The sequence below is a fragment of the Anas platyrhynchos genome, chromosome 14, assembly GCF_047663525.1.
Source record: "Anas platyrhynchos isolate ZD024472 breed Pekin duck chromosome 14, IASCAAS_PekinDuck_T2T, whole genome shotgun sequence".
NCBI classification, from domain to species: Eukaryota; Metazoa; Chordata; class Aves; order Anseriformes; family Anatidae; genus Anas; species Anas platyrhynchos.
Genome location: NC_092600.1, coordinates 3,837,026 through 3,859,642, shown reverse-complemented (window position 1 = coordinate 3,859,642; position 22,617 = coordinate 3,837,026). Strand labels below are relative to the sequence as shown.

At 38.4% G+C, this 22,617-nt stretch overlaps 1 protein-coding gene across 4 annotated transcripts in view; it reads left to right on the top strand.

Moving 5' to 3' along the window:
• The window catches only part of TRPC7 (transient receptor potential cation channel subfamily C member 7), a 70,117-nt gene that overhangs the window by 19,951 nt on the left and 27,549 nt on the right, over positions 1-22,617 (top strand). For all 4 annotated transcript variants that reach the window (XM_072023342.1, XM_072023340.1, XM_027468619.3 and 1 more), the window contains exons 3-4: positions 5,434-5,616; positions 19,132-19,296. In XM_072023342.1, coding sequence (XP_071879443.1) covers positions 5,434-5,616; positions 19,132-19,296 — 348 coding nt within the window. The remainder of the gene's footprint in view (positions 1-5,433; positions 5,617-19,131; positions 19,297-22,617) is intronic.

Below are 22,617 nucleotides of genomic sequence, written 5' to 3'. Positions count from 1 at the left end.
ACCCAGAAGGAAATTGGTCCAACAGCTTCTAAACTGGCTCTTGCATTTTTCATGTGAAATCTAATTGGTAAATATTTATAAGCACTTTGAGTATTTGACATGATTGTTATTTAAAATCTTCATTTCAAATCTGGCATGTAATATTGCTGGCTTCCCCCCTCCTTTCTCTTACCTTTTTTTTCTTTCTACATTCATTTTTATCTGAGGCAGTTTTACAGATTTATTTAACATTTTATTTCCTTTCTGCTGCTTCTCCTCAAAAAGATAATCTCATCAATGCAGTATTTCCCTCCGTGATATATGTGTATGTGTGATGCGGACTAAATGCAAAGAGCCAAGAGCTTCAAGGAGATATCAAGAGTCTCTGTGCTACATGCCTACAGCTTTTATGTGCACTGCAAATTTAATGTTAGGCAGAAATGCCAGATTTACTGCCAAAGAGATACCTCACAGACAAGGTTGGATATAACAGGTCTGTGCCATGCAGTTAACCTATGAATACACTGAGAGCACACAGAGGTTTTCTGGTGCCACGATAGCCCCAGTCACAGGTGCTGGACGTGCATGGTCATGAGTTGTAGACATCCTGGATTTGTGTGGAAACCCTCATATTCCAGAAAGCCAGGTTTATAAGACAGGCAATATAAGATGGACATTATATATACATATATACATATATATGTGTATATATATATATAGTATATAGACCAACCATCCTCTCTGCTCCCCTTTTTATTTGCTGACTTTTGTTTGGACATGAAATGTGTATTGATAAGCAACATTAGGCTGTATTTTTTAATAGAAAAAAGGGTGTAGGTGAAATCATCCTGAGCCAGATACATTGTTGTATATTCAAATGGGTACTCTTCTCTGATATTATCTTTCTTGACCTGACCTTGTAGATTTAGCAGAGGCTAACAGAACAATTAGTGGTTGTGGTGCCTGCCCTGCTTTTTATACATGCTATTTGGAAGAAATTAGAGTGAATTTAATGAAATGCCCTAAATGGTAATGTATGGACTGATTTTCATGAATGGTGCAGGCTGTATTTTACTCATGTATTGTGCACTATCCTGTGGCTCTGTGGCCCATTTACAGCAGCAACTGTGTACTGAGTAGTCTACAACAATTACCACCAAAAAAAATAAACATAATAATTTAAAAAAAAAAAAAGCTGATTGACAAAAAAGACAGTTTCAAGCACATTGCTTGAAAGCATTCATAGAACTAGAGCCTAAAGTGTGCTCTTGAAGCTGGGACTGGGAAGGTAGAAGGCTTGAAAGCAATTTGAGGGACATGGGGGATTTTCATAATTGTATACAAAGTTGTTTGATCCTCTTTGTTTCTGAACCATTGGCACCACTTCAGTTTCTCATCTGCACTGATGGGTTCAGCAAATCTCAGACCTGCTTGCTGCACGTCACAGCATTGACACCAAATTTCTCAACTTGCCATCCAAAAAGCACTTGCAGTGCTGGCATTTCAGAGGTAGGCTCCTCTGGATGAGGATGTTCCTCTTCAATCTTTGATGAGGATTGCTTTTGAAATAGTTATTTTTTCATTAACTAACCAAGACAGGTGACTGGTCTTACTTTTGCCATTTCACTTAACTTTTTTACTCAGACTGTATCCCTCCGACCTGAAACAGCCCTTTTCTGTAGAAGTATGGGTGGTTTTGAACAGATGTAGAGATATGACAGACTTCATTTAGAACATAATCAACAGATAATAATACGGTACTCAGAGAAATTGCAGTGAATGACAAGTACCATTAGCCTTTTCAAAACAGCAAAATCAGACATTTTTAACTCCACATGAACAACAGTGTCAGGAGGAGCAGGAAATGACTGATTTGGATTTTTTTTTTATTATGTTCTAGTTTTAAAAAATTATATTGTAACATTCCCAAGTGTTATCCAGATTTTTCTCTGATCACTGTCTCTATAGGAAATAAAATACTGTGTTATCTGAAGCAGATTGGCACTCTTGTGCCCTTGGTTGCATCCTTCATCTCCCTCCCTGAGGCTTGCCAGCACTCAGGCTGTGAGGATGAGGCCCCAGCATCCCTCATATATGATTTGTGGTTTTCATTACTGTAAAGATTAGTCTGCTTTATGAAACTCCTACTTTTCAGACTTTTCTAATGTGGTGGTTAATCAGAATACTCAGGAAGCGTTGGGTTATAGTCACTGCCTGGGTACAAAACCTGTCTTTTGCATTGCTGCCCAGAGAACTGAGCTGGGTTTCCTCTTGGCTCTACCACCCTTCACAAAGCCATGCCTGGGGCTGGGGACTTTCATCCTTCTCAAAAGCCCATCTCAGCACTCCTTGTGCAGTATCTCAGATGCCCCCAAATGTGTGAACTGCAGGCGGTTGATGCAGCACTGGCATATACACGGATACCATGTGCATACACTTGTAAATCTAGTTTTCTGTCAGATTTTACCCTTTCCTGTGACTCATAACTCAGTATTTTATACACAGGTAGGGCATTTCTGCTTGCGTCATCAAAGCTTTCTGTGCAAGCCTGGGTCAAGAGATGTTTGCCTGGCAGTGTCCTTCTAATCTCAGTTTTTACTAAAGATACAGCCAACAAACTGCTTGCAAAGGGAAAGACACTGACCTCAGGAGAATCACTGAGTGCTGTGTTCTCATCATCAAATGGAGTAAGATTTCTATGCTGACAGTGAGCATCAGGGAAGCAAGAAAAAAAAAATACAATTTTTTTTGTATAAGAGATCTAGTCAGAAGTCACACCACTTGCAGAGATCCTTGATGGAGTTTGCCAGCTGGGAGTATGCCATTTATATCTGCACTTTCCTGGTTGCTAACTAAACTAATTTCCTTAAAAAAAGCAGAAAAGGAAAATTAATCGGAGCTAATGCATACTAGTTGTTCAGATGATGTGGAAATGGTGATGAGAATTACCTAAAATGTGCTGGCTAAGAGATAAGCTTCTGAACTTTCTAAACAGTGTATAAATAGGGAATATTATTACAGCTTAGCAAAGTTTTCACCCTGTTTCTTTTCAATCTGCTGGGCTAATTAAGTGTCTGCATTACCTGGGGCAGTTAGACATTTCATTTCCAGCCTACATCTATTTTTAGATCTATCTATATTTGTTGCTTTTCATGATTCCTGCAGTTATTTCCTTGCCAAAGTGTTTGGTCATCTATTCTCTCAGTGAACAGGCAAGTTTTCTACATACTGAAACATATCTTGGCAGGGTGAAGATTAAAGCACAGAAATGATTAGAGAGGAGTGCTTTGAATCCACACAGTGCAATCTGTCTTTCATTTACATTTCAGACTCTAATTCACACTGTATTTGATAACATTCATTCTACAAACCCTATCTCCACATAATACTTAGGTATTAGATTTAGATGTAAATGTACAATCATTTTCTGCCTGACCTTGAAGACACCTTAAATCTTACTGTCCTAATCTGGCCTTTCGATAGATGTCTTGATGTCAAGGTTACCTCTATGGGCAGGTTCCTGCCCTACAAGAGAAAAAAAATGTGCTTGTGATTATATTAGATCCCCTTTAAATGAAGGAGGAAAAGGGAAACCTTTTCCAGATTTCAAAATTTGGGGCAGATAGGATGTAAACACACGTTTCCCCTCACACAAGATGTCACCACAAAAATACAGGCTATTGTCCAGCTCCTCTCACCAGCCCATTCTCCCAAACACCTATCAGAACTGGCAGCTTCCCATTTCTGCAAGAATGCTCCCATCTCTGAAGCACTTTTGTGCTACCTGTAACTACCGAATTTGTTTGTATTGGGTGAAACAGCTCTTCCATGCTGCAAGAGAGCTGCCTTGGGACAGAATTCCTGTTCTCAAAAGGAGGCCAGGGCTGGGGAACCCTGGAACAGGAACCCTGTTTCCTCCATCACTTCCTTAATGGGCTAATGTGAATCCAAGTTCTGTTGGCAAATCCTTGTGCATGAAACTGGGAAGTAAACTTGATGCTGGTGATTTCCCTAGTCTGAAGACCCCTCAAAGTGGCTGCTGTACAGATAAACACTCATGCATTTAAAAAGGTAGTGTAACAACATCATATTGTGACCTGGGAAAAAATAAAAGCCATAAAAAAATAATCAAACCAACTTTGTTAAGAAAGCATTTATTACCAAGAACATCTCAATTCTAAAGAACAACAACAGCAACAAAAAAATACATTCAAAGACATTTAGTCACCTCTAAGCATAACACCATCTTCTAGCCACTGCTGTGCTGCCCAACTAATATTTGCACAGTGCTTTGAGATCTTTGCCCAACAAGGAAGGCCAACATGTTGCTATGTGTAAATGTAAGAATTAATAATTTAGAAAATATAAGAGTACAAAGCCAGGTTACTCTTATCATTTCATCAAAGTCAGGTTTAACTATCCTCTCTTTTGGCTGTTTGCTTAATTAGATAAGCTGCTGAATTTAATTAACTCATCAAACCTAATTTGAAAAGATCTCTCAAGTCAGTAAGAGCTTGTCTTATGCTTATTATTTCTATTTGTTGCATTGAGTCTTTAATATCACCATTTTGTCAGGATATTAATGGTAGCCTTAATTGTGTTCTAATTTACTGCATTTACTCAGATGGTGGCATTTTCCTCATTTTTAAGTGTCAGCATGTGAAAATCAATCACAATTTAAGGCAGTAAAATTACTCTTCCAGTCAGCTATCAAGTCAGCTACGTACCATCTCTTTTCCCACAAGTGTAATTTGGGTTTGCAAGGTGAAATTATTTCATAGGAAATCATGTTGAGTTTCTGAGGTCCTATTTCCTGGAGAAGAGTTATGACAGAAATTACCCTCTGGATACTCTTCTGGGACAGTTTTGTCAAATTGTTAGGTAATACATTTGAAACTGAAATTGATGTTACAACCATATCATTTATTTGAACACATCTGGGTGTGATGCTGCAGTTAGATGTAGCAATCTGTTTCTCAAAAGTTATTAAAGAAAATTATTAGTAAAGGATCTAAATAGTAAAATTTGATATAAATTCAAACCCAGTAGGAAGACCTTGTGATATTTCTAGAAGATAGTCATGTAAAAAGAAGAGGTTGTATGATTGATAAAATAAAAATTCCTTTTTACATTATTTGTTTATTTTTATTTATTTTTGTTAATTTATTATTTATTACACAGAGGGTTTTTTTTTTTTTGGTAATGCAAAATATGCTGCTGATAAGACCATTGCTGATTAATTGTGGAAGGATTTCATATATATATTTCATATATATTTCCAAAAGGTTAGCTGTATGTTGGCTGAAATCAAGTGCTTTCTTACTATTCCAGCCAGCAGGTTTTGCAAAAGTAATCTTTCTCACAGTTGCTCGCTCTGGCTTTTTCTGTTGGTTTATTTGAGGCATGCTCTTAAGTGCACAGCTGAATATCTTGTGTTTCTCTCTTTTGCCTTAGAATGACTATAGGAAGCTATCTATGCAATGCAAGGACTTTGTAGTGGGGGTACTGGACCTCTGCAGAGACACTGAAGAAGTAGAAGCAATCCTGAATGGAGATGTGAACATACATCTCTGCCCTGATCACCATCGGCCAAGTCTGAGCAGAATTAAACTGGCTATTAAATACGAGGTCAAAAAGGTAAGCTATTTATTTGATTGTCTGCTAGATATGTATTCACATTTAAATTATGATTCTTTGAAGTCACCTGGAAAATAATAATTGAAAGATGGATTTCAGTGGAACCAGAACTGTCCCTCAGGTTTTAGCATTTTATGGCATGATTTGCTCACATACTTTTATGTGCAGAGGGATATTTGCAAAGGACATGTTATAGAAGGTGCAACATTTCTGTTAATGTGATAGACATGGATATATAGATGAGGTCTGAGAAGTCTTCAGCAGGGATCAGGGTGTGTTGCTGTAGCAGACTGTGAGGGTATTGCTTCCTTCACTGCAACTTACAGGGAGGTGAGTGTTGAACCTACCAGATGCTGCGGCAGCTTTAGCCTAAAATTATAAAAGTGAAGGATATAAATCAGCTGCTCACTGGTCCCAGACTATCTGTCTTTCCTTCAAACTAGATCTCTGTTTAGACTGGGGATGACTTTATAGCCTGATTGAAGTTAGCAGACCAAGTCTCTGGTTGCCTCAGTCTTCTCTCAAATGCTCCCTGATCACTTTGCTTTGATCCGCAGCTCCGGTTAGTTACTCTCCAAAAGCACTTGCAACCATCAAAAATGTTCCCTTTTCTGTAATGTTACTGAACTAACATATACAAAAAGTACCAATTTCTTCACAGTCAAGACCCTTTATAGCAGTCCACAGGAAAGTGGAATTTGAATTAAATATATATGTATATATAACTTGAGGATTTTTGATCAGAGTTAGATTAAAATCTTAAAAAAATTAATCTGATGAACTCATTCTTTATTTTTTGGAAACTTGTTAAAACAGATAAAGATTGCTTAAAAGTGATAGTTTTGCAACTTCCACTCCCCTAAAACTCCCATCCATATTCTAAGTGTGCAGATTTCCATCAAATCTAGTAAATAGAAGGGACATATATATTGTAAATTTATTGGGGAAAAAAAAAAGACTTCTAGAAGTTTTATAAAAATAATAATAATAATTTTATGGAATTATGTTCTGTGAGTGGAAAATTTGATTCTGGCAAATCCTGGGTCTGCATGGTCCCAATTAATTGCTTCTTCAACATGCATTGATGGGAACTGGGCTCCTGCAACAGATCTGGAAGAGTGTTCCAAATTTGTGTGCTAACATCTGCTCTCTCTCCCCCTTGCAAACCCATCACCTGCTCCAGTTTTCCTCTTGACTTTGTTACTGTGCTGGCCGGAGAAGGTCTTTTCCTATTACGAAAGCCATTAGTTAGAGAATCTTAAAACTTATTTCAAATGAATTGCTTTCACGCAGGAGCTCATGGTAAGGAGTGAGATATTTCCTCTTAGGGTGTTGTCTGTCTGCATCGTTCCATCACTAAAACTGAGCATAACATCTCAGGCTGTGCTTAGTAAGATGCTTTTCAACAAGCTGGGTCAAATTCAGCTATTAAAGCTGTTGCTTTGGTGACAGGGGACCAAACTTGTTCTGATGCTCATGAACTCGCCTAAAAGACACTCACAGCACATCATCAAGGAGCAGCCCCCAGTTACCCACGGTCCGACAGTTACCACAAAGCTGGTCAGAACATCAAGCCCTTTCAATGTATGAAGTTTTCTATACCATTTTCCTTGTTTATTCTTCTAAATATTTGTGTCATACTTTAGACACCAAGATCGTTAGCCAGGGCTGAATTCTACAGTGCTGCTTTGAGCACATTTGTCCTAAGAGCCTGTTTCAAAGGAACATTTCCTCCATTTCTTGCATTTTATAGTAGTGTATCATTTCTTAACGCATGGCCACTAATCTAAAGCATCTGTGGTAGGTCATATGCAGTTGGTCTCTTTATATATAAATAACTTCCCATGCCCAGGAAAGCTGATTATCCTTTCTGGATCAGAAACTTGTTGTTCACAGATAATAACTGTTAAACTAATTACAAAACATAAACATGAGCATTAGTCAATCTCATGGTGACTCTCAGCTTAGCATTTTTCAGAATAGTCATTTCAGCAGGCAGTATATGTCTGTGTAAGATGAGCGTTTAACTGCTAACTCGAAAATAAGATAGTTTCATTTGTGGGAGGCAGAGATACAGATGAATATTCAGATAAATGGCTTTGGTTATTGGCAGTGACTTATGATAATAGACTGATATTTATTACACATACTTGCTGAACAAAGAAATTGTGTTATGATAACACAGAAATGATTTCCTGAAGAGGCAATAGAATTCAGATACAAATTTTGTAACCATTGGAGAGGCATTTAGGCTTAAGTATACAAAACCTGTGCTGTAAAATCTATTTCATTTTATGAAAAATCATATAATAGAGAAGGGTAAGATGGAGAGTGAATTATAATACAAATTTACTAAATTCTTGGACTGATGCTGTAAATTTCAAGTCACATTTCCTAAGCTAATGCAATGACTCACAGGCATCATCTGGCCCTCCAAGTGTGAAATGCAGACAGAGGTGCTCTGGGTGACTTCCACCTACAGCACGCAGACCCCCAGACCTCATCAACTTGTCTGACAGCACTGCCTGCCCTGGCCAAGTCTGGGTGCTGAGACAGGGCTGTCTGCAACTCACCCAGAAACAGCCCCAGAGAAGTCTGATTGAGGAAAACAAAAAATAAATGTTGTTCAATGTTATGTGGTGGGGTTTATTATTAAGTTAATCTCTGGATTAAATATTTGCATTTTCAAATGAAATTTTAAGAAATATTTTATTATTTTTTTTAATTTATCTCTACCACTAGCTTCTTATTTCACATTTTCTTATGGCTTTGAACTGAATAGGAGGTCAGAGCTGCTTAGCCATCACACCCTGATGGTGCAGGAAATATCTTGAATGCTAAAAGGAGGACAGAAGCCTCCTTACCTCCTCCATCTTGTAAACCTGCAGCTGGAAACTTCAACACTCAACTCATTCAAGAAAGCATCAGAAGCTCCAGACATTGGAGCTCTGTCTGTCTCTCCTTTTTTTTTTTTTTTTTTTTTTTTTTTTTCTGACAAACAACCTCCTAGCATATATGGCACACTGGCTAGAAAGCAAGTTTAACTCTGTAACATAATTGAAATACTTTATATTGAAGGTCACTGAAGAATTAAGAGACTCTGCTTGTACATATTTCACAGCAAGGAAAAGCCAAAACTACAATAGTTTAAAAGCCGTCCTTAAAAACCATATTACTCTAATTCTATACCTGAAAGAACTAAATCATTTTGTACCCCAGGATTCTTGGAAAACTGCGCTCAAATGTCCTCTGTTCAAGTTTTTCAGAGTTATTGCTCCCTTCAAATTAGGTATCTTAATGAGTCATGATTCCTTGAAAATTATTACAATCAGAACAGTTTGTCAGGAGTGAGGTAAACAATTTGCAAACATTTGGGCATGTATTAAATTCTGGATGCTTTTCAAGAAATGGACTTTTAGCCCATGTTCTGGAACTGTTGCAAATTTACTGTTGTCACCCCAAAGCATAATTATTTAATTATGCTTTGCATGTGCATACCCCAGTCAAGGACAGATTTCTTTCTCCTCCAGCTGTACAGGGCTGCTGGCAAAGGGAGGAGAAAGGCTGGGTGCTGGACAAGCAGCAGAGCCCTTTGTGTTGCTGCTGTGCACATGAGTCCTTTGGGCTGCCATGGCTCCCAGCCCTCTCCTACGCTGCATGAGAGCAAACCCCGTGGAAGAGTCCAGCAGCTACTCATGGAAATGGCAAAATTAAAAAGTAGCATTAAGGTGAAACAGTAATTATTTAGATTGGCTGTTTCAGATGGATTATAACCAAAAGTTTGAGATGCTGAATTTGAGTTCTGGTTCCAATGAAAGAAAATAAAATTACTCTCAACAACCAAGCCAGTTTCTCTTCTACGCTTTTTCATGTGGGCTCTACAAGAACCAGATTAGCCCCAAACTAAGTGAATTCCAGCAGAATTTTGATACCTTAAAAGTTCATCTGCACTGAAGCACCGGGCCATTCCCCATCTCCATAGCTGGTTAGCAATAGGCTCATAAGATCTAAGTGAGAGTTAACTTCATGTTCTTGATTGGAAATTGCACAAAAGTGTTGTTTGTTTGTTTTTTTTGATTTTGTTTTTTCTTTTATTGAAACAATTGAAGAATTCCAGTCAGGTACTGGAAATATAAAGGTGAGTCAAGTTTCCCTTGTGTGTGAATTAATTTCTAATTAAGCCAGGGTGTGATTTTTGCTAGTGAGAAGTATAGCTATAGAAGCTGGGATAGCACTCTCTTGGACTCTTCCCTTAGACCACCAATAGTGTAGAAACATGGTTTATGGATGGAGCCCAAGAAAACCATTTTACTAGTGTACATCAGCTTTACAGAGCACTCTGTGCTTTCTGTTCTCATTTTTGTCCATGTTGCTATGCTCCTTTCTTGTCATCCTTTAATACTGGCAGGGGGCTTCCATGTTGACATTTACCTTTCTGTCTAAAGCTGTTGTTTCTCTGTAGGAGGTGACATTCATTCTCTTCTTCCCCAAAGTCAGACTCATTGTTGCTGTATTCTTTTAAATGCAAATGTTGAGTGCCCATCTCTATTTTCTCAGCAGTTCAGTTCATATTTATCACAAAGCCAGAGCACCTCTCTCTTTCACGAGTTTTAAATTAATTAACAGTAAGACACACAAATTGGGTTTAAAAAAAAATTAATAAGAGTTAAACAGAACACCAGATGGCTGTTTAAATCCTATTTAATGGAGAGCTGGAACAGGAACTTTTCTCATAAATGTATTATTAATAATTAACATATGGAGGATGCTCCAAACAGAATACTCATGGCTGCATTAGATTATAATTTTTTCACTGCCTTGGTCACGCGACTCAGGTACTCAAGGACATGAGCAGTCCTAGCTATTGTACACTGCTGCAACAACCTGTGCTCCCCGTTCGCTTGCTCAGAAGATGCAGTTTCACCTTGCACAATGTCTTGTACACAAACTGCCTTCCAGGGTGCTCCTCCCCATTGAGTGGGGCACCAGCTGCAGTATTTCCATGCTGCAGGGAAGCCTCAGGTTTGGAATGGGCAAAAGAGGCAGCCCTTGCTCCTGTTGAGGGGCCAGGTCTTCCTCTCAAAGTGTGTGATACCAACCACTTCCCCAAGCACAGGCTGGAGCAGAGCTCAGCTAGCAAGCTGGACTGGGAAAGCTCAGGGTTTGCAAGAGGGACACAAGGAAATATGTTGGAGAATGGATGGCAGAGGAAGCGCAGGGCCAACAAAAAGTACTGCAGCTCCTCTCTTCAGAGAGCAATGAGCATATCTGTGCCATGCACCATCGTGGGCGAGTTCTGAGTGCTCTTAGTTTGCAGTTATCCTGCAAATTCCTGCAAGGCTGTGCCCTGGGGAGCACGCTGCAGGGCAGAGGTGGAGAGGGCACACCACCCACAGCCTCGCTCACAGCCTGTGTGCTCTTCTTAACACCAATGGAAATTGGCATTTCAGTAACCCAAATGAAGAGTTTCACCTCCACAGCTTTCAGAGCTGTCTAGGTCACAGAAAATGTCTCTTGTGGCTGTTTGTCCCTCTTTGGAACAGGATGAAAGTTAGGAGTTTCCCATGGGATGAGCACTGATTTTCTGTACTCCTATGGCTGTAAAGTGCACAGATGAAAGCTTGAAGCAGGACAGGGCTGGGCTCTGTTTTACCATCCAAATGTGAGGTCTCAAGGAGAACTCCCTGAGAAAAAAAGCTTTAAGAAATTGGCTTTTTGTTTTTGTTTTCTGCAATTCCTCGTCTATTTTTTTCAACTCTTTGGTTTCAGGAATGTTTAACTGAGGTCATTCATTAATGGTTGGGACTGTGGTGGGGAATGAAAAGTGCCTCTTGCCTCCATCACTGGAGCCAGCTGATACTGTATAAATGTCATTAGTTTCTACATGAACAGTCCTGTGTTCAATAGTTTCTATGTGACTAGGGTAAACACCCAGGTTATTGTGGACTCTTAAGTTTATCCATGTAACTACTCTTTTTATATTTTTATTTGTGTATTAATTATTTTTTTTAGAGATAGGAAAGGGAAGAAGTTATCTCCCTTCCTCACAGAAGCAGTTTCTATGTCTGAGTATTTCATTAGCAAGGTTCCTTCCTCCCACTAAAATTCATGGCTCTGATGATTTTCTTTTGCCCAGATGTTTTAATTTCTTTTCTATTCCAAGATGAATCTCATTTTGTTATTTCCTGCCCATACATACATCCTCTCAAGACTTGAATGAATCATTTCTCCATCCTGAGTGGTGTTTGCAATATTCCCAATTTACTGTAATATGCAGACTTAATTACTTTCATTTGCAAAGTGTCACAGGGTCTTAGATGTTCATCAAGACATTGACAAGAGAGCAGAGGAATACATCGAATCTTTTGCATGTATCTCCATCATAGACAAAAGGACTTAAAAATATCTTTATTAATATTAAAAACCTCTTAGAAAAGAACAATTTATATTGTCTGCTATAAACCTGACCTTAGGTGCCCCCAATTTGGGCTTCATCTATCTCCCCATAGGCAGTAGGCATGTAAATGTGTATTTGGGATGGAAAATCAGATGGGGATGGATACCAACCCTCAGGAAAAGAATAAGATTCAATATTTCAAATTGAAGAAATTTTCCTAAGTGGTTTTTAAATTTGGATGTTTCCATGGGTAGTTACCTAAGCTGCATCTATCCTATTCTTGTCATACACCTGTAGATGGCTACATTTAATAATTTTGGGAAGACTGCCTACCTCATAGTGAGGAGTCTTATCTTACAAGCAAGTCTTGTAGCCTTGGGAGTGGAGTTCTCTATACCGCGAAGGCATGCTCAGAGTATGAGCAACAGCCCAGCCTTTCTTCATCACGCAGCCAAGGAAAAGAAGTTGGCACATTTGCTGGGGAGAGGAAGAGGCAAGGAACTTGTTTTTTGGTAGCTTTTTATTGTGGCATATTTTCAGATGAATAATTAAATAATAAGGATTTCCAAGGGGATTTGATTCTGCAGAGATATGAAAAACCTGGAGGCTGGGATTGCTAATTCATTTGCTTGTTTTCAGATAAATAATTCAATGATAAGACTTATTCATACATGTAAAAAGACATACTAGACATTAGCAACAAATCTCGTCTTAAAACATGCAACTCATTAGATTGTGAAACTGGAGTTTTCTCAGGAGCCAACCACCATATTCACTACTCTAGAGAAAAATGCCTAGCACTAAAAAAGAGCCCCCATTCTTGTCTCAACAAATTATTAAGAAAATTCAGACAGAACAACATTTAAACTGAAATAATTAAAGATTTTTTGTAAACATTTTCTAGTTATGTATCTAAAATTTATCAGACTAAATTTTACATAACATGAATTGAAAATATGAGAGAACATCAACAATTAAAAAAAAAAAAAAAGAAGAAGAAGAAGAATCCATTACTAAAAGGATTATTAACTTTGTGTTTTCACTTGGCACTAGAGAGCATTTCTGTCAATAGGCAAATTGCATTTGAAATGGTCCTGGCAGCTTTATTTACCCCATTATTTTTGTTTTATATTAGGCTAATCTGTTTTTATTTGAGTTTATTCTGTGCCTGTTTAATATGTTGTTCCCATTTCATATTTTGTGCCTAGTCAAATCCTGTTTCTATTCGCATTGCTCATTCACATGGGACCAGGCTGCCTCCTTTAAAGCTCTGCACTGCATGGGTAGTTTAGGCAATTACACCAGCATTGGGATGCTGGGCTGACCTTTGTCGCTTTAGCCCTAGCTTCTTGTCACTTTTACGAAGTGAGATCCCAACCCTGTTAATGTGCTCGCTGATTTAGCAGAACATCTATCCCAAACAACATGCATGCTTTTATAGAGCAGACTGAGTCACAGGAAAGCTATATGGTTGCAGACAGTATCTATGCTAAAGTTTGAAGTGTACAAAACCAACATTTTGTACTAGAGAACTCAGGTTAACCAGCAAGTGGATCCAGATATTAGATAAAACTGCACAGGTGTCTTGGGATCTGACGCAAGCATGTATTTCCCCATTGCCAAATTGCTCCAATAAGAAAGATTTCTTAGTTAAGAAATGCACATGTGAGAGATTTTACAAAAGGCTTAGTTTATTACTAAAAGTGTAATAAATACCTTTAAAAAAAATAATAATAATAAATAACTCAGAGATCAAGGTAGCACAATTAGTTTTTATTTTGTCCTGATAATTTCAGGTCATCTGGGTTCTGAATGCAAATAAAATCTTTTCCCCTTTACCACAAAGTTTATAAATGCTGATGTTTAACTCCAGATAGCAGGTCTGAATATTCACCAAGGCTGTCATAAAGATCATCTACAGGATGAGCAAGAACCTCATGAATATTTGTGCGATGACATTAGACAGTCAAATGAACCCCAGGGAGAGAGGAAAAGCTGCAGAAATCCTCAGGGCAGGGACATTTCCTTGCTTCATGTTTTCTGTGTGTCTCTCCAGCAACTGCAACAGCCCAGGGGACCCTTCCTCATGCATGGTTTATTGTTATGCTGTGGTCAGATCCCACTGAAGCTGGTTTGATCTGCTGAATTTTCTTTCATCTAAGTTGAACAGGGATCCATTAAACTCTTTTTTGCTCCCCTGGATGAAGGAATTTGGGCCAGCTGATGTGCTTTCCCTTGTAAGGCTACTCTGGTGCAAAGGGTTTTAAAAACTGGGCCTGTGGCCATGGATAGCATTTAACTGTAATTGAAGCAGATCTTATTTGTGAAGAGGTCACAGTCCCACAGCATGGATATTTGGGTTGGAACTTCACTTATTTTTTTTAAATTAATAAGTAAAGGGATAATGATTTGAGTCCAAGTACTTTTCTATTTCTTTCTTAAAATTTCTACAGTGTTCCTTGCACTCCTTATCAGGCCCAACAGAAAGTGGAGAGTCAAGCTCCCACAATATTTACCCTCTGACAACCATGTTTGTTGCAGTTTAGCAACACAAGCACTGCTGAAGGCAGATTTTTTTTTTCCCTACTCTGGATCATGAAATAAATATGTCCTATCTTGTTTTGTTAAGGTATCTCAAAATAGTTTATTCAAAACAAAGCGCTCTCTGTTCATTTGGAAGTTCAGAGAACACAGAGTACAAGGTGAGATTAAGAAAAGGCTTAACTGTATATATGTATTGGCCTTTTCCTCTACTGTGTATTTCTTAGAAAGCTTCAGTAATTTTCACCGTGCTCTTTCATCTCCTGTTCTGCATTGGTGAAAAAGCACTGCAAGTATTGGGGGTCTTTTACTAGATCAAAAGCTGTTTTCCTTTTTTCTTTTTTTCTTTTTATTTCCAAGATTTTTGAAAAAAAAAAAAAAAAAAGAAATGCTTCAGTTCAGACAAAAGCTTTTATTCAGCATAAATGCAGATATTTAGGTCCCAAACCTTAAAAATGCTTTAACTATCAAATGAATCCTCAGAAGTAATAAGTGCTTTGAAAGCAATATATATATATATTTGTTTTTAATTTCTTTAAGTTATGTGCATGTGGGCACCTGTTTAACCCTTTGATTCAGCTCATCCTCTTTGGTGAAATGGCAGTAAATTTGTTACCCTTCAGGGAAGCAGCAGTAATATCCTGCTTTCTAAGCTTCATCCACCTCTACCTATGTTTCTGATACTCCCAGAATATCTCCAGCAGCCCACTGAAAAAGGATGATTTCATATCTCCTTTGATGAAGGATTTGGTGCAAGAAACATGACATGTTCTACACAGAGGTGGAGGAGGGCAAGTCTTGCTTTCCAGCCCTCTCTGCCTCTGTTTTTGCTGCTGCCTGGATCAGGGCTGGCCTCCACCCTGCTGGAAGCAGCAGAACAGCAACTCTGTGAGGTATAACAAGAAATTCTCTAATAACAGTAAGGTACTTTCATCATCTCAGAGCACATGATGCATGTGGTTCAGGTCCCACCTGGGTTTTGGTATGAGTGGATTCCAGCTGCACCATTGTTTCTTAGTTCCCTGCTGACATCCCTGGCAAAACAGGAGAAGCCGCGTGTAAACACCATGCTATGCTCACCTCATTTTCCCTTGTACACGGTGGCACAGAGAGGCAAGGTGGTACAGAGGCACAGGGTGATTATGTTTGACTCAAATGAGTCACAGGATTACTTCTGGTGTTTTCTCTCGGATCTCCAGTGTTGGAAGCATCATGCAGCCAAGTCAGGGTTCCCATGAGCAGGTGCTGCAGTTTTAAGCCTGTTAGGGAAGGTTTGCAGAAGCAACAAACTACATCAAAAGACAAACGTTTAATAACTCAGAAAACTGGTTCAAAGGAGATGAACACAGTTACATGATTGAAAGAAAAATGGCCCACCTCTGCCTCTTGCAGTGTCTGCTGACATTCCAAATGTTCTCCTGCAAATCTGTTGATGCGGCTTCTTTTCTAGCTCTCACTTGCTGATTAAACACACCACTGCTCCTCTGAATTGCAGCAGGATGTGAAAGCAGGATGTTGAAGTGTCTGGTTTGCATTGTTGGTTCTGGCATGAAGTTCTTGAACTGTTTGCACTGCCCCACTGAGGAGTTTTTCCTTCCTGCCTCAGCCCTAGGCTATTTAGCATCATGTGCCTGAGCGGAGCAGATAAACCTATCTGAGTGGTTAATTTTTTTGCCTTGATGGTGGATTTCTGCACTCATAAGTTAATTACAATTATTTCAGTAATAAAAACATGTTTGTTTGTGTTTTTTTCCCCCGTGTGATTAATTCCAATCACCTGAGGCCAATCTCTGCCTTATACCTATCTTGCCGTAAGTTTTCTTATTCCTGCTGATAGATTTGCAGCATTTTTTCTGAGATAGATATTTTTCCTGTTTGATGTCTCAACATGGGCTGGTGCTCTCAAGAATTTCCTATCTTTCTGTCACCTGCTTAGTTTAAACTGCTGTAGTTTATCCAGTACTTGGATGATGGAGAGATGCCCTTCACTTAAGGGCTGTGGTGGGTGGTGCTGAATGGAGTGTTTGCAGGGTGCCTAACCACTGCCAGCTCAGGCACCAGCAGTGTTAATACTGACCAGCAGAAGTATCTGGGTCCTCATCACAGGTCTCTGTATAATATACTAGAAAAAAAAAAAAAAAAGAAAAAAAAAAAAAGGACAGAAATTCCTCTATTTTACAGTGTTCTGGATCTGAAGGAACTTTATAGGGATATAAAGATTTTTTATTGTCTGTGTAGTGAAACTCATGCATTTTAGAACACAGATGCTGAGGAAATAGTCTTGCTCTCTGTCATGAGAGCTGTAAAGTGCTTTCCCACAACACGTATGCATGATAAGCTACAAGAATGAGCTGTCATGCATCAGATTAGACAGCAATGTGGAAAAGATATCATCCAATGAGTTATATACAGTCATCTCTAAAACATCCTCTTTATTTCTCTGTGCAAAACAGTTCTTTTGGACTCTCAATTCACACTAAAGGCTTTGAGATTTTTTTCCATGTTTTATTCAAAGCCACATCTCATCCAGAGCTTGCTTACCTGTGGCACAGAACATTGACTTTTGGAGCTGTCAATGTGGCTGTGTCTTTCAGCAGCTCTCAAAAATGTCACGCCGGTAAATTTGTTATTTAAGCTGTCTTTTCACATTGGCATGTGATTTTTTATTTATTTTTTTAAGCCTTTTTAACTTAAAAAATACATGTAACTGATAGGCTGGAGAGAAGTGTTATATTTTAGTAAATCATATAGGCATATATGGCATAAGGAAAAAAATGTGACCATCTACCAGCATGTGTATGGCATGGGATCAGAAAAGCTGCTGCAGCCACTTCTGAAACCAGAAACATTGGAAAGCAGTCTGCTTGAGCTCACAGATCCTGATGGATCATCCTTATTAGCTTGGAGGACTTCTGACCAGGAGGTAAAGCACTTAATGTTTTTAAATGGCCACTTTTTGTGACCCTTGCAGTCCTCCCTACTGCTAGTGCTTCCACTTCAACTAAAGAACCTATCAAATTCCTTCACTCGGAAAGTTTTATTCAGTGAGAGGTAGTCATTTTTTCCTTTTCTTTTTCTTTTTGAGAAACATAGCTCCCCTACCACGAAGCTTATCAAATTCATCTGAAGAAGTGTATTTTAAATGGTCATTAATGTGCTGTTAAAGAGGAAATGCAGTATTCCACAGCCATCTTAATTGCTGTGCAACTGTATTTCATTCAGCACTAGCAATGAACTGGTCATTAAAAATCAAGTAACTGTTTTGTTATTATACAATCATCTAGAAAATAGTCCATTAGATTTCTGATGTGATCATCTTTGCAAAGACAATGAAGATGAAAACGCGGTTGGAATTTTCTGGTTGATGAAATTTGGATGAACAGTGTTTTTTCTAAGATGTCTGGACTGACAGATTTTTGGGGACAGCTGAAATACCTCCATCCGGTTGCAGGGAAAAGGGCTGGAGTGTGGCAACAGCTGGCAGACCTGGTGCATGTCCACAATACAACGCACCCCTGTGTGGGGCCACAAAAGTCACAGAAGCCTCCAGTAGCCTCCAGAGGCCCCAGTAGCCTCCACAGAGGCCCCAGTAGCCTCCTCTTTTCTCCTATTTCTGTGTTCTTCCAACCTCTCTCTCCCTCAAGAAAGTTTTTCTTTTTGAAATAGTGGAGGGTTTTATATTTCCCTTCTAAGAACTTTTACTCACCCATCAAACTCATAAATGAAACAATCAGTTCTCCAAATGTAATCAGCTGCATTAGCAACATATTTATTTTTCATCTTTTCTTCCAGTTATTTTCCTTTTAATTATCTTTCTTTGTTATTAAAAACAGTCATATGCTAAATTCAATCACTCTGAAGAATAATATGAAATAGAGAAGCTTAATCTTTTATTATAAAAATCTTCCAAGGGATCCAGTGGGGCTGTCATTTTCCCATTAAGAAATTGCCCTTTTCGGTTGTTTGCTTCTTGCCTTTTCTTCTTCCTCTGAACAATAAGCTGATGAAGAATCTCAGTTGCAGGATACAAAACATGTACTTTCTGTACCAGAGCACTTCCTTCTGCTTCTAAATTTGTCTTTTTGCCTGAGCAGTAAAGAATGAACCATCATTTTTGAAAGATAATTTGAGATAAAGTATTTAAAGTTGTTCACTGCAAAATATCAGCCAGACATCTTATGGGTTACAAGAGAAGAATAGTGCAGAATGGTTCATTTAAGGTCAATATGTAATGAATAAAAACAATACAATTTTAGGGCTGTGTTGAGCTACTACTTCAATAGCCTATGTCTTTAGCAATTTAACAGAGTTTTTTTTTTTTTGAGTTTGACACTGAAGTGCCTCTCTTTCTTTTCTGAATCATGATGTGGACTGTCAGCTGCAGACCCTGACCCCACAGAGTTGCTTTGTCCATCCTGACCACTGACAGATGTTGGGTTTGCAATCTTCTGTTTGTGACACCAAAAGCTGTGTTGGACTACAAAGACATGACATTCCACTGGGCACATTCAGCAGGCTGCTCACCAAAATCTGATTCTCTTCAGACAATGCTACTGATGCTTCTTTTTCTCTTACAGTTTGTTGCTCACCCCAACTGCCAGCAGCAATTACTCACCATGTGGTATGAAAACCTCTCAGGCTTACGGCAGCAGTCTATAGCTGTGAAGTTTCTGGCTGTCTTCGGGGTCTCCATTGGCCTGCCCTTCCTTGCCATAGCCTACTGGATTGCTCCCTGCAGCAAGGTACAAACTCTTTAAGTGCATATTGTTGATGGTGATTTCTATTCAGGGCCTGGAATGACGTCACAGATGTTTCTGTGCCACTGTTGGGAGGTGATTTGTGATTATCTTCTAAAATTGCCTCAGAGGAGGGCTACCTTGAAGGGTTGCTTGATAGACACAAATAGACCTGTTAGGCATGGTCTCAGGTTCATCTTCAAAATTAATGAAAGTGGTGGTTGTGGAGGAAGGAGCATTGAGATAACAGGTGAGAATAAGAAATAAGAACGATAACAAATAGAAAGGGGATGACAACATTGGAGTGGGGTGACGAAAGAATAGAACTGCCAAAATGGGGAATAACTAATGGAAGGGTTTTGTTCCCCTTAAGTTCACTCTGCTGTTTAGACTCTCATTACTTTTCTGTACTTTGTGTAACAGATTTGTCCATTTTTCAAGGTTCCTATCATCCTTTTCTTCCTCCTTTCTGATCTTATATTTTCAGTTAGTGGAGCATTATTATGGCACATGTGCCTGAAACTCTGGCCAGCCATGGTGGACAGCTTAGTGCTGGAGACTAGACTTAATCATACAATCTTTACAGATTTGAGGGAAAAGATGATGAAACTTGGAAAACTTCCCTTTGCCTAAATATGGCCATGCTATATCTCACAGCATCAAATGGAGCAGGAGAGTTTTGCCAAGGCTTAGAGGTCACAGAACCAAACATTAGTTTGTGTAAAAGCCTGAGTTGTCTGTGGTTTGAACTCGGTAAGTAGGTTTCCATCTCGAGGGAAACTGCTCAAACGAGTTGAGATAAATAGGTATGTGGCAGAGTGATGAAAATCTTTCTCACTACTCTTGGTAAAAGAAATATAGATAGATAGAGAGAGAAAAAATGGTGGGAGGGGAGAAGTTCATTTTATGTTCAGCAACACCATCTATTACAAGATAAAGTGTCCTCAGCAAGAGGGTTATCAAAGGTACTTAAATCTGATAGAAATGACTCCTGGCATTGGTAATATTACTCAGTCTTGAAAGCAACTTTTTCCATTTCTGTCCAAAACTCAGCAAGGAATTATTTCTAACTTTGTCAAGCCCAAGAAAGTATAGATCCACTGACTGTTATTAAGGAAACCCTATAATTTCAAAAGATTCATCTGGTAGTATAACCAGGCAAACCTTTTGAAAACAGTCTTCTTAGAATATCTGAGATAATAAAACATGTTTAAGTCTTGGTGTCCTTCAAAATATCTCCAAGACAAGTACTTTCTCTTAGAGTGCTTGAAAATGTAACTTCATTTTCTCAAGATATGTACCAACACAAAAGCCCACAGTTCTAATGAATACTGGATAAGACTCCAGGGTTTCTCATGGAGAAGTGCATGTGAAACCAGGGCTGCACTGTGGTTGGTTTTGGTTAGGCCACAGTGGGAATTTGTGTGTGAAAGTACTGTTGACTGCTTTATGTCAGAATTCAGTCTAGGAGGGATTTATGAAACTCTTTAATTTCCTTCACATCTGCTGAATGTCCTGTGAGCTGGCACACCAGCCAACAACTACATTTGTGGTGTATTCTCAGCATTACAAGGCTTGTGTTTGAATAGAGTAATAGGTAAGGAGTACAGTTAGAGTAGAAATAAGCAGAGAATTTAAATGAAAAACATTAAAAAAAAAAAAAGCCAGAAAATGAGTCAAAGTCTTGAAGTAAATTACTTTTACAGGAGAAACAATAAATAATTGAAAAAGTTATTTGGTTTTAATTTAATGAGGTAGCCGTGTTAAAAATAAGATGGAGACAGCACAATCCCTTGGACTTTTCAGTGACTGTGATTTTATTCCACTAAACCTTTCATGCATTCTCAATTTTCAGTGTCAATTTTTTCTTCATACCACTTTAGATTTTGAAAAACCATATGTAACTTTCTATCCTAAAGTCAAATTGTAAGTTCTTTCGTCAATTGTCTTTCAGTGCATGGTTTGCCATTGATCAGAACAATGTAGTCTTGATTTTTGATTGGGGCCTTTGATATAAATAACCGAATATTGGCATAATGAATGCATTTTCCCCCTGTGAACTGAAAACTCACCCAAAATCATCATTATTAAGTTCAAGGGCTGAGGGTTGATGCATGAGCATACCATTACTGCAATTTTACACAGGCAGCTATCCTATGACAGGAAGATGATACTGAGAGATGCGTGTGTGATTCTCTAGACAGTCCATGTTTCCCCTGGTCACTTTTTATAAGTTTTTGTTTGTTTGTTTGTTTTTGTCTTTAAGTCACTAAAACAATTGTAATTTTACACAACTGGGTGAGAATTAAGTATTTTTTCCCTAGTAACAATCAACTAAAGATATTTAACTTAAATCAGTCCTGACCTAAAAGGCACATGCTCTAGCAAAGGAGTTGCCTGGCAGTGCCAGGACAGCTTCTGCAGACTCCAGGGAAACCAGGGGACAGACCCTAGGTGATAAAGCCACTTTCCTGGGCCTTTTTCACTGCTTTCATCTGATGTTATATTTTGTAATTATTTATGATATTATTCTGAAGATATTTGAGTCAATCTCTAGTTCTGTTTTTAACCCGATAGGCTGAAGATTTAGTGAGTATGGCTTAAAGTGCTTTGTCTGGAGTTTTAGCTCTCACCAGATTTTTTGCACAGGGCTAGGGCTGTGTTCAAGTTTTACTGTCAGGCACCCGTTTCTCAGCTCAGACAGTGACACAAAATACATAAATAAATAAATAAAATAAAATAAATAAACCTCTGTAATGAGAAATCCTGCTTATAAAAGCTGTACTGACCAATATTGCTGTGCATTCCATTCTTAAGATGCACCAATCAAAATCTACAATTTCATATAGAATAATTTATATCTCAGAACAATTTGTTTACTTGAATTTGAGTAAATATATTTTCAAGCCTTTACTCTCTAATTGAAAATCTTCTTTAATGAAGCTCTGTGGTCTATTATATACAATAGCAAATATTATTCCCAAAAACTTAGTAAGTAGAGTTAACCAGTTTGCAACTGAACTCTTCTTTTACATTCAGTTGCACAGCATTATGTTTATTAAAAGCAATTTTAGTGTCAGTTTTTCATTCACTGGATAGATGAAGTGTTAGCACAAAACTTGTGGAGTGGAAGCCTAACCTATCCTGAAATGTCTGTGTTGACTTACCCATCTCATGGAGATTGAGACTCTGAAACAAACTGCTGGTTTATATGCTGTTCTCCAGAACATTTTACTGGTGATCAATAGAGAAGACAAGAGTTAGGATGGAAAAATTGCACAGTCTGCTGCTCAAAAATGTAATGACAAGAGCAAGCATGTCTGTTTG